The sequence below is a fragment of the Poecile atricapillus genome, chromosome 12, assembly GCF_030490865.1.
Source record: "Poecile atricapillus isolate bPoeAtr1 chromosome 12, bPoeAtr1.hap1, whole genome shotgun sequence".
NCBI lineage: Eukaryota > Metazoa > Chordata > Aves > Passeriformes > Paridae > Poecile > Poecile atricapillus.
The window spans coordinates 13,999,057-14,010,831 of NC_081260.1; the positions used below are offsets into that span (position 1 = coordinate 13,999,057).

At 58.0% G+C, this 11,775-nt stretch overlaps 1 protein-coding gene across 2 annotated transcripts; it reads right to left on the reverse strand.

Annotated features, from left to right (window-relative positions):
- Positions 1-148: 148 nt before the first annotated feature.
- Positions 149-11,452, reverse strand: EDA2R (ectodysplasin A2 receptor). Of its 2 annotated transcripts, none has more exons than XM_058847443.1 (9): positions 11,321-11,452; positions 6,455-6,563; positions 5,609-5,787; positions 4,741-4,826; positions 4,401-4,565; positions 3,779-3,925; positions 3,158-3,636; positions 2,880-2,928; positions 149-2,479 (listed from the first exon to the last, which is right to left on the reverse strand). In XM_058847443.1, exons 2-9 carry the CDS (start codon positions 6,539-6,541, stop codon positions 2,184-2,186), a joined length of 1,488 nt encoding a protein of 495 aa, XP_058703426.1. In that variant the 5' UTR covers positions 6,542-6,563; positions 11,321-11,452; the 3' UTR covers positions 149-2,183. The 2 variants fall into 2 exon arrangements, with proteins under 2 accessions (XP_058703426.1, XP_058703427.1); XM_058847444.1 differs by having other exon boundaries at positions 6,455-6,545; positions 11,321-11,418.
- Between the last annotated feature and the right edge of the window lie 323 nt (positions 11,453-11,775).

An 11,775-nucleotide genomic window follows, 5' to 3' on the forward strand; every position in this document is an offset into this window, starting at 1 on the left:
TGACCACATGCTGGTGGCACTGGTGACATGGGAACACACAGGACAACCCACCCAGCCCAGTTCCAGCTTCAAAGCCAGGGCCAGCAAGCTGAGCTGCAGGGAGGCTCTTAGTCAGATGGAGTGGGTGAAGTTATTTTCCTCCCACTGGAAGTGACTATGTCCACAGAGGGATTAAATATTTATTGGATTTTGTGAGGTGATTAAACCCAGCACTCTCCCTGCCACAGAAAAGCCTCAAACAGGAAATCCCTGGCCCCAGGCTGTGTGTGCTATAGCAACACTCCTGGCTGCTCCCTAACAGCGATTGTGCAGCAAGAGTCTGACTAATCCTGGCCCCACATGGAACAAGGTTCAACCCTGTGGGTCTTGGGGAGCAAAGAGCAGCAAAATGACCTCGACTGTGTAAGAAACAAGCAGTGAGGGGAGGTGCCAGGTCCAGCTCAAACTGCCCATGACTTCACTTATCTGAGCACGCCCTGGGCGTGCTCAAGCCTCAACATCTTTAAACAGGGAAAGGAAACACCAGCAGCTGTTATTACCTGGGCTGGGGGGGGGTCTGCCTTCCTGAAAGGGCACCCTCTTCTTTCAGGTACTGTGGTCAGATAAAGGAGAATTCTGTGGGCTCAGCCGAGGGGGCCTGGGTGGGGGCAGCAGGCAGTGGGGTAACAGTGCCACTTGCTGGTGACCACCACACCACCGGCCTGAGACCCCGGTGACAGGCAGGAGCAGAAAGCACTCCATGGCAGTGAGGAACAAAGCAACAGAGGCAGAGCCCCAGTGATGCTGTCTGGGAGTCTCGGGACAGCTAGGGTGACACCACACTCACTTCCTGAGCTGGAAGGGACCACAAAGATCCTGGAGTCTAACTCCTAAGTGAATGGCCCATGGAGGGACTGAAGCCTCAGCCCTGTCAGCGCTGCTGGGCTCTGAGCCACGGCTGCAGCCCCGCCGGCAGCTGCTCTGCCCGTGACCCTGGAGGAGCCGCCGCCTGCGTGCCTGGCCGCCCCCGCAGCGCTGTGCCCCGCTCAGGAACGTGTCCTGCAGCCCCCGCTCCTGTCCAGGGCCACCAGCACAGCCCCAGTGGCCAGGGCAGACCGAGAGCAGCCCAGCTGCCTGCAGCCCCCAGGCTCAGGCACAACACCGAAATCAGGGTGAGCGGTGACAGCAAGACTGTGGCAAGTTATGACAAATCCCCCCAGGATGAAATACCAAGCAGAAGGGTGCTCCCCCTTCCCAGCAGCAGCTCCCAGGAATGAGAAATCTGGCCATTTTTAGGCAGGAAAAAAAAAGAAAAATATTATTTTAAAAGAGGAGGAGCTCCTGCTGTGGCTGACACAGGAACGTCACTGCTGCTTGTGACTGGTCACAGCTTCAGCTCTCAGCTGCCACCCACGGCACAGTGTCCCTGCCCCTGACACCCTGTGCCACCACAGGTGGTTTGTGAAGCTTTGGAGGTGATGGGCAGGGAACAGCCACGAGGCTGGGGTGAGCCTGCACCTGCCCACAGCCAACAGCCACAGCCCAACGAGGATTTACATCAGCCCATCTTGGGAACCTGTCTGAAACTTGTGCCAGGATGCCACACTGCACCACAAATGAACATGAGAGGAAGGTGCCCGGGTGGCACAGAGGGACAAAGGCTGGAGCCTGGCACATCAGCCATGGCCAGGTCTTCTGCCAGGAAACTGCAACACAGAGGGAGAGAAGCAACTGAAAAGTAAACAAAGTGGCAACTGGCACCCAGGAAAGCAGAGCATGGGCCAGAGGAAGGATGGGAAAGCTGAAATGGAAGGGAGAAGATGGCTGGGTCCATAGGAGGACACTGCCCACAAAGACAGAGCCCCATGGCTGAGGGAGCCCTGTGGCAACAGTGGGGCAGAGGCTGCAGAGCCAGAGCACCACAGCACAGGCAGCATAATGACTGACAGGCAAGGGTGTCACAGCCAGAGAAAAACAGCCTCTGGAGGGGCCTGAGCAAGCCCTCCCCCAGGAGCAGGGAAAAGGCACAGCTGTGCTTCCTGGAACCCCTGTGCAGAGATGCCCCTGTTGTGTCCTTCCATTCCGCGACGCAAAGACCACCTCTGTGTGCTCCTGCCATGCGCTCCAGGGAGGTTATGTGACTGCAGGCCACCAGATCCTCTCTCACATGAGTGCATGCAGCTTCCTCTGTCCCTCCCTGTCCTCTAGTGCTGGCGGTCCGGCGTGGGGCTGAGTGTGAAGTGGTCGCAGAGCAGGAGCAAGGCGTCAAACCGCTGGAGCCGCTGCAGCGCCTGCGCCAGCAGCGGGACGGTGACGGCGGCTCCCGCGTAGGTGAAGTGTGTGACCAACTGCTCGAACCCCGAAATCCGTCCCAGCAACTGGGGCATGAGCCCCAGCTCCAGTGCCACGTGGCTGAAGTTCTTCACACCGTTCAAGGAAGGGTCCAACAAGAAGGCAAGTGACTGCACCAAGGAATGGGGCAGCTCTGCTATGGGGAGACCTGGGGGCAGCAACACAGCGAAGCTGGGTTAGTACTCACCCTACCCAAACAGAATAAGGGCAAAGAGAACAGCCAGCCTCCAGCCTCAGCCCCTGATGAGCAGGTGAAAGGCCACCCTGCCAGGGCAGGTATTTCCTCCAACATCACTTTTAGAGCCCAGCAACATGGAGCTGGCTCAGTCCTGGGAGAGCTGGTAACTGGTGACCAGCTGGGCCACCTGCCCACAGGCCACTCCAGGCAGCATCACAGAAATTATACCCTGTGGAGCAGCACCAAAGGCCACAAGTCAGGTAAGTCCCTGGTGGGGACATGGTGGGCTTCTGGAGGAGCTCCCTTCCAAGAACCTGCCTCTGATATGCCCATACTTGGAGTACAGAGGTGAGACTGGAAGGCCCCTTACCTTTGGCTGTGCTGCTGATCTGAGTCACCAGGCTCTGGGCATCATCCACCTGGCGAGACAAAGACCCCAAGGTTGGTGGCAGTCTACTGAGAACAGCAATGCCTGGCTCTGCTCCCAGGGCTGTCAAAGGGGCTCAGGGAATGGTCCCTCCAGCCTTACCACCCTATATTAATGTAACTCAGTCCATGTTCCCACCCCTGTGTTGAGCCCAGCCTCTGTGCCTGAGCCTTGGGCAACTGGCAGCAGTTCTGAGGAGTGATGAGGCTGGAGGAACTCACCGGCTGCTCCCCAGGTGGGATTTCGGCCATGGGCAAGTGATGAGCCCCCTCCTGCACCACAGCACCACTCTCTGCTGGAATCCTCTTCATCGCCCAGCTTGCTGCATCCTCCAGCCGCTCACCGCCCACAAACTCCGCCTGGGTGGAGAACTTCTGGAGGTCCAGCTCAGTGCACTCCACGGGTGCATGTGGCCACTTGTGCTGCATCTCGGAGGCACAGGAGGAGAGCGGGGCCAGGGCCTCCACCGTGCCCGGCCGGCCCTGCCTGGGGGTGGGGGGTGGCAGGACCCCCTCCAGGCAGTCACCGTGGCCCGAGGTTCGGATGAGGGGCTGGCTCTCCAGGAGGCTCCTGCCCAGCTGGGCCTTGGAGGCAGTGCTGACTGCAGTGGCTGGTGGCAAGTCCATCTCTGGCTGGAGAGAGGGGAGCTGCAGACCCACGGCTTCCCCATCCGAAATGAACTGCACCGCTTCCACGGGGCCTGGAACCAGAAACCAGCATGGATCAGTGAAGCTCAACATCCAGCTCCATCCTTCTGCCTAAGGGCATCTCATCCTGGGACCATGTGAGCTGGAGCCCAGCACCACCCTCCCCTCCCCAGGGAAGGCAGCAAGAGCTGGTACCTTCTGCCTGCCTGTAGCAAGGGCTCAAATTCTTCACACCCAGGCAGCAGGGTCCAGACATCTGCTCCTCGCACAGGAACCTGCCGGGTGTGGCTGCAGTCGGGAACGTTGCTCGCTGGCCCGAGAAGTTCTGTGTCCTCAGGAAGACTTGGAGGATAGAGGAGAAACAGCCTGAGCAGAGGTTTGGCTCGCTTCCCTAGCATGTCCTCAGCCCTGTGGTATGTCTGCCAGCGAGGAGCTGGGAGCCCAGCAGCTCCCTGGCATGCTGCTGGATGCCATCCTGCCCCAACCCTGGCCACCAAACCTACAGCCCTCTTCATTCTGCAGCAAAGAGCCACCCAAGCAGAAACACCTCAGAAGGGAAGACTGGCAGTTCTGACTGTGAAATAGCCTCCTGCACCTGATGGCCCTAGGAAGGAGGGAGGCTCCTCTGTGACACTGAGCAGGTAAAGCACAGCAGAGGTCCTGCAGGCATGAGAAGGAGGATGAGGTGCCTGCTCTGTATGGGCTGAACCCAGGAACAGCTGGGTCACTGTGCTGTGAAAGCTGCAATGCTCTAACCAGCAAGAAGGGGCCATGGGCACGGGTGAATGGCACAGCAAGGAGGAGAGCACCAACTCACCTCTCTGGCACTGGCTTTTCCAGAATCGCTTGCAGTAGATGATGGAAAGTGCCAGAAGCACCAAGACAATGATGACCAGGGCACTGCTGGTCAGAGCAAGAAGGGCTGTGTCCTGTGGAGGTACAGTAGGGACAGCAACCTTCACCAGGTTTGTTCTGGACCGACCTGCAAACATAATCCACAAAATGCTGGATTGGCTCAGAGCCAAACTCCGAGGCTTGGACCACCCCTTCCCTGCCCATCCCATGTCACATGCCATGACTGTGCCTCCTCCAGCAGGGCTGAGGCTCCCCTGTGCCCACATCACCTGCCCCGAGCCCACCAGCGTGGGGGCACCTACACTGTGGCTCGGAGGATGGCGTCTGCTTGGTGCAGGGAATGCACTCCCACTCCAGCTGCCCGCTGATCCGTGCCTTCCTGTAAAACCTGCCAACAGAGCAGACAGGCTCAGCCTGGTCCCCAGTGAGCTCCCACCACCCTGCCTGTGCAGCCAGCTGTGCCACCCACCCCACAGCAGAGGGGGACAGCTGACCCTGCGCTCCTGCCTGGCTGGCAACAAACAGGAGCAGCAGGGCTGTCAGCGCTGGCTGGAGCCACACCACACCTACTCGTTCATGTCGAGACATTTGTCAAGAAGCAACATCTTTCTAACAGCACTCCCACCCCTGTGTCTGCTGAAGTGGATTTTAATGATTAATGGCTCCCCACAGGGCTGGGAACACCCCAGCTACAGCTCTGAGTGAGAAGAGGCTCATACACTGGAGCCCTGACTCACTCCTGTCCCAGGCCCACCACTGGCCAGCGGTGTCTGCAGCACCTGGGTTTGGTACAGGCTGCCTGAACACAGCCACTTCATTTCAGTCACCCCTTAAACCCCCTCTCTGGGGACTACCAACCATAGTGGTCTACAACCCTCCATCTTCCATGGCTCAGCCACCCTGGTGTCTACAGAACACCTAGAGTCTGGAAGTTCTCTTTCACAGCTCTTTTCCAGGAACCTTCAGGTTCCCTTCTCTGGAGCTACAATGGGACCCACCAGATGGGTCTGACTTCCATGTCATTAGCAGTGTCCTCACAGAGGCATCACTGGGTCACCAGGCTTCTCTCAGGTCCCACATGGGACCATGGGGGGCTCAGGTGAAGCCCCCTCTGCCCAGCCCCTCGCTGCCTGTCCCCAGGTGTGACTGTGGTGGCTCTGCCCCGCTCACCCTGGCAGGCACTCCCCGCAGACTGCGTCAGCCGTGGCTGTGCAGTTGGACTTCTGGAGGCGGTTGATGAGGGCACAGGACAGGCAGGGCTTGCAGCCGTGATGTCCCCAGCGGTCCTTGAACTTCCTGGGCGGGCAGGCCACGCACTGCGCGTCCCCGCCGCTGCCGTCGCCGCAGTCCTGCAAGGTATGAGGTTGGGGGCATGGCTGTGGTGAGGGGCCACCGTGGGTTCCAAAAGGAACTGAGGGAAACAGTGTCCCCTCTTTGGGGGCAAAGGGTGGCAGGGCCACAGCTCATGTTCTTCAGAACCCAGCTGAGAGCAGCTGCCACCAGTGCAGTCCCCAGGAGACAGTGGGGGACCTGTCTGATGCCCAGCTGGGGCTCACTGGTGTGCTTTGGGTTTTGGAAAGCTCCAGCAGCACCACGCCCCAGGAGGCACCACCAGGGGAACCCTGCTGCCTCCCACCAGTCCAAACCTCCCACCCCTGAGGCCAGGCTGGGACCCCCTGCAGCAGTGTCCTGCTGGCACCCACCCATGTGCAGCCCAGCCAGGCAGTGTGACCTTGCTCAGGGCTACAGACCAGGGGAAATTTTGACTTCTACCAGTAAAAAAAAGGAAATCAAGTTGCTTCTTGTGCTGTCTTAAATCCCCCACCACCTCCTGCTTCCGTTGTCTCACCCTTCTACCAGGGTAAGTGAAACAATCCACCATCCCATCCTACCAAGTTTCTGCTCTTCCCAACATGCTGGGACCTAAGATCATCTTTCTGAAGGGAGGCTGGCAGAGGATTAACCCAGCTGTGCCACCCATGATGATTTCTGCTCCTTACAGGGAAGTCAATTTACCTTGGAAAGCTCCTGCCCAGGCATGCACTTTCTGCAGGGGACACATTTCTTCTGGTCATCCAGGTACTCGCTCTCTTGGCAGGCCATTGTGCTGAAGAGGAGAGGGGAGCTTGAGAACAGGAGGAAGAGAAGGCAGAGGGATCAAAGCCAGCCCTAACACATTTGGGATGATCAGTGTGGACATCTCCACCCGGCCAGGACAGCAGCCGACACTGCTGAGCGCCATGGGTGGGACTTGGGCAGGGGGTAATTCCTGGCTCCTTCCACATGGCTCCATCCATTCCAGGCTTCCCAGCAAGGCTCGTGATGAGCCTCCCCATTCTGTTCCATGGCTCTGGGTACCACAGACAATCAGTAGAGAGCTTGGCCCCAGCAAAGGCTCAGCAAAGTCCCAGCTTCAGGATCCAGCATTGGTGTGACAGCACCAAATGCTGGTGGCTGATGTGTCCCTGGCAGAACAGGACACACTGCTCCACACACACCCTGCACCGCCAGCAGAAAGGGACACACACACACCCCTGTGGTCCTGCTGCTCCACCCTGGAGCTGTGCAGTCGCTCAGCCTCTTGCTCCATGCACGTTTCAGCTCTGCATGGCATCGCTCACAGCTAACTCAGAGGACCAGCACAGAAGCTCTCACCTCCCTCTGAAACACCCTTCAGAGCCTTCCTGAGGTGCATTAATGGCTCAGCAGAACAACAGAACCAGCCCAGGAGCCACAGGGCTACACTGTTAGAAAGGAGGGCTCAAAGGGCAGCACAGGACCAGCATCTTGATCAGGGCAAGCAGTTCAGACTGAAGTTGCAAAACTGAGCAATCTATTTGGAGTTTTGGAGCTGCCTGATTATTTCTGCAAATTCTAGATGGGTTCTTCCCATGTCAACAGGGAATAAAATCCACTTTCACTAGACCAATCTCCACTCTGCTTCTCCTAATACCCTGTGCAGAAAATCAGGAGAAAACCTGTTCAAGCTGCCTTGGGAGCAAGTTCTCAACACCCATCAGGAATAGTGAACACCTTTTGGAAGGCACCACCCTGAACTGCCTTGAAGAACCTGGCACTTCAACCAGAGCTGCTCTCTAGGAGGGAAGCTTGGCCAGATGTCTGGCCCCTGCAAGGCTCTTGCAGCAGAGGGGATTATTTACAGGACCCCCAGCACCTCCTGCCACAGCTCCTTCCCCTCCCACAGCAGCATTCCTCTGCAGGCTTTTTCTGCCTCCTCTGCCTAATCCCACCACTCCCTTGCCGCTGCCTTTTGGAAGCGGACACTTGGCTGGGCTCCCCCGGCTCTGGAGGGCCTGGATTCATGGGAGATGAGGTCTGTCCAGACCAGCACAGCGCATGAGTCACCCTCACGTAGCTCCTGCTTGCAGCACATGGACTGATACAAGGATCAGCAGCCAAATCCACGGCGACAGGAGGAGCTGAAGGGACTAAATCTGTCCTGCAAGCACCTCGGGAGGGGCGTGGGCACAGCTTATAACTAGCATAAAGGTTCCTGACACCATTAAATAGAAGATTTGTCACCATCTCAGAAGGTGGTGAAAAGGGAGCCCGGTGTCACCGCCCCAGGAGATGCACAGGGTTTGGTGTCAGGGTTCAGCTACAGGTTGAATGCAGGAGGGAGAATAAAAAGAGGAAAGCCAGGTCCCAGATGAGTGACACACACGTCCTTTGGGGGGCTGGCACAGCGGGCAGGAGTCACCCAGCTGCTCTGGCAGGTCAGCGTGCCAGGGGCCTGAGCCCAGCCTCTGGGTGAGTTCAGGGCTCACAGCCCTGCTCGCCCCTGGCAGCAGCTGCCTCTGCACTGCTGATGCTCTGGTCTGGAGTTTGGTTCAGGCTTCTGCCCCTAAATAACAGCACAAAATGAATGAAACAGAATTGCAGGCAACAGGAAAGGAGCCCAGATACCAGAATATGGAGAATATGGAAAGCAAGGGGCTGATTTTTACTTATTCTCTAAAGTGCTGTAATACAAGGAAAAAGGCACTGGTGAAAAAAACCTCAACAAAACAAAAAAACCCCCAGACCAGCAGGGTTTTTGGTGAAACTGTCCTCTGAACACAACTTTGCCACCTTTTCTCATCTATTTACAGGATTTCCCAGCCTTTCAAAGGGCCTGAAGCTGAGACAATGCCCTCGAAGCCCCCTCCCCACAAGAACCCGGTTTAAAGCAGTTTGCCAAATACAGAAAGTTACACAGGCCAAAGGAATCCTGTGTCAGAGCTGCTCCAAGCACAAGGACGTCTGCCAGGATGATGGAATCACTCAGGATGGAGGAGGCAGCCATACCCCATGTGCCAGCAGGATACTGGGCACAGGGCAGGTCTGCTGCTGCTCAACATTTTGTTGAATATCTGGCATGAAATTCAGAGTTGGGGGATCTTTGTGCTTCTTATTCCAACACCAGCAGACCCAAGACATTTGATTTGTACATGGAGGACACACCTAAACCACCTGGCGCTGCCCTGGTATGGCAGCAACCTCGGATCACCAACCGGTCTTACTGAGGCTAAAGGAAAAGCCAAAGTCAACAATTCCCACTTCTTTGGGACCCACATGGAGCCTCCCTGAGACTGCCAGAGCTCTGGCACAAGGGAATATAAAGGTGACACAGTAACAATGAGTACACATGGGACACAGTAGCAATGTACTTAGAGGCTGAGGGAAAGAAGAACCTCCCTGCCATCAGTCCCAGAAACATGATATCTAACTTAAAAACATAATTAATTTGTTAAAGAACTCTTTTATTGTCTTAAAGAGACATCCTGCCTGAGCAGGAAAGCAGAATAGGTTCCCCACTGTATCAGCCCTTGAGATACCAAAACCACGAGCTCCTGAATGAGTTTCACTGCATGAGATGAAATGGTTCCAGCAGTGCCACAGCATGAGCTGCAGTTTATCCACCCTGTGACAACACTACAGCTCAGCCATTGTCTTTTCTCTATGAAAGTATAATTTTCAAAACAAAATTAGACTTTCAAAAAATTAGTATTGGAGTCCAATCTATTTCTTTTGTGTGCAGCTAAAGGATTCTGGGAGAAAAACAAGAGTGAGGAAAATAGTAAGTGAAAAGGTAGAAAATGAAAGTAGTCAGTGAAACCTTCAGGGCTGCTGATTCTCCCCATCTGCCCAGCAGGTACTGGGGCAGGGGGGGCTGGCAGGGATGCAGGCAGGACAGGAGGAGATGGGGTGGGCTGCTTCCCATCCCAGCCACAAACTCTGTCCCCTCCAGCCATGGATCTCTGTTTGCCTGGGACAGGAGGTGCCCAGAGCCACCCTCAGGGGCTCAGACACCCACCCACCACCCCAGCAGTGGCTCTTCCATGTCACCACGTGAGCCAGCACACACATTACAGATTTCTACTCTGCTGCAGGACTGACTGGCACAAGATGAGACACTTGTATACATTGGAACCTAAGAACAGAGAGCCGAAATCCTAAATAAGAACTGCAAGTGAAAGGCAGGGGGAAAAAAATGTTATCTGGAAAATATGAGTGCATGCTTCATGGTTGGCCACAGTCAGTTCGAGCCTCCTGCTCAGTCATTCCCTCACTCTGGTCCAGGCCGTGTCTCCTCATCTCCTTGTGCTACAAACCGTGCTGGGAGAACCTCTGCAGCACTGGGACTCCTCTGGGCAAAGGGCTTCTCACACAAGCAAAAAAAGAGGAAAAAGGGTGGAATCTGAGGCTTTCCACGTGGCTCAAAAATCAGCAGGTTTCCCAACTGGAGATTCTGCGCACACAATTGCCCACTAATTGTTTTATCTGGAGTGGCTGGGGGCTTGTGTTTGCTGTAAGTGAAAGCACCGTGTGCTCGGATGGGAGAGGAAGTGCTCCGAGCTCCTCTCACACTCTCACTCCTGCACAGAACGAGTCCCCAGGGCAAAATACCCACTTTCCAGTGATTTTTGCCAAGTCAGGGCTGCCCACTTTGGAAACCCACACTCTGCCTTAACAGGTATCTCAAGTAACACCCCTAAAGCTCCTATCAATTTGCACAAAACTCTGAATTTCCATCTGGTTTTTTGCCCCACATCTAATTCTCAGTAACTTTCACCATCTTCCTGAAATAATCAGAGAACCGCCGAAGCCGTGAAAGCTCTGTGAGACCATGGAGTCCAACTGTTCCCCAGCACTGCTAAGGCCACCACCAAGCCACGTCCCCAAGGGCCATATCCACGCGTCCATGAAATCCCCCCAGTCGGTGACTTCACCACTGCCTGTGGCGGGGCAAGAATTTTTTTGGGGAAGAACTTATTCCTAATGCGCGACCTAAACCTAGCGACCCCCACATCTGGCAGCTGCTCGTTTCTGGAAAAGCAGGCGAGGCGAGGCTGGCGGCGGGACGGTGCGGGGGCAGCGCGGTGCGCGGAGCCCCCGCGGGTGCCGGCCGTGGGTGCGCCCCGGGAGCGCCAGCCCGGCTCGCCCACCGCCCACCGCCCACCGCCCCCGCAGCCCGGCCGGACCCCGCCGGCGCCCCCCGCCGCCCGCTCGGGGAAGGCGGCGGCGCTCCGGGATATGCCCGGGCACATCCCGGCCAGGAGCTCCACCGCGGCGCGGCCGCCCCGCATCACCCGCCCGGCACCCGCTGGGACCCTGGCTCCGGTCTCCGCATCTCCCGTCCCACCCAGCCATCGGCCCGGTGCCGCCCGGCCCGGTACCGCCCGGCCCGGTACCGCCGGCGTTCGGAAGTGATCGCGGAGCCGGCTGCAGCCCACGTGTATCGCTGCCGGGAGCGGGACCCGCCGCAGGCCCGCCGCTCCCCCCGACCCGCAACCGCCTCGGCCCGGCGGTGACACCGGCACCGGGGAGAACCGGCACCGCCGAGAGCGGGCGGGCAGGTGCGCGACCCCCGCGGCTTACCTGGGTCCCGGTGCCGGCAGCACGGCGCGGAGCGGGACCGGCAGAGCGGCGAGACCGGCAGAGAGGCGCGGACCCGGACCCGGACCCAGACCCGGATCCGGACCGGCACCGCACCGGCAGTGACTCGGCTGCCCCGCGTGGAGCGGAGCGGCTCGAAGCCCGTCCCGGCCCGGGCAGCGGGAGTGCCCCACGTCCCGCCCCGCAGCCCCCATTGGCGGCGGCGCCGCCGGGGCGGGCCCGGGGGGTGGCGGGGCCGGAGCTCAGCGCCGAGCGCAGGCCGGGACAGCTCGCTGTCACCCGCCGGGGTGTGACACTAGAGAGCCCGCGGGTTTGCGGGACCTGAGGCTGTCCGGCAGCTCAGGTGGAGGCTGAAGGAGCCCCGGGCCCGGCCGTCCCTCTGCAGCCGTGGGGAACACGCACCAGAAAGGAATAAACTGGCGGGTTCCGATGCGGCT

Excerpts from the sequence above, each read along its gene's own strand:
- EDA2R (XM_058847443.1), bottom strand. The coding sequence starts at position 6,541 with ATGGCCTGCCAAGAGAGCGAGTACCTGGATGACCAGAAGAAATGTGTC. Across the intron at positions 3,637-3,778 it reads TTGCTACAGGCAGGCAGAAG|GCCCCGTGGAAGCGGTGCAG; the intron begins GTACCAGCTCTT and ends TTCTGGTTCCAG. Across the intron at positions 2,480-2,879 it reads GATCAGCAGCACAGCCAAAG|GTCTCCCCATAGCAGAGCTG; the intron begins GTAAGGGGCCTT and ends TGCTGCCCCCAG.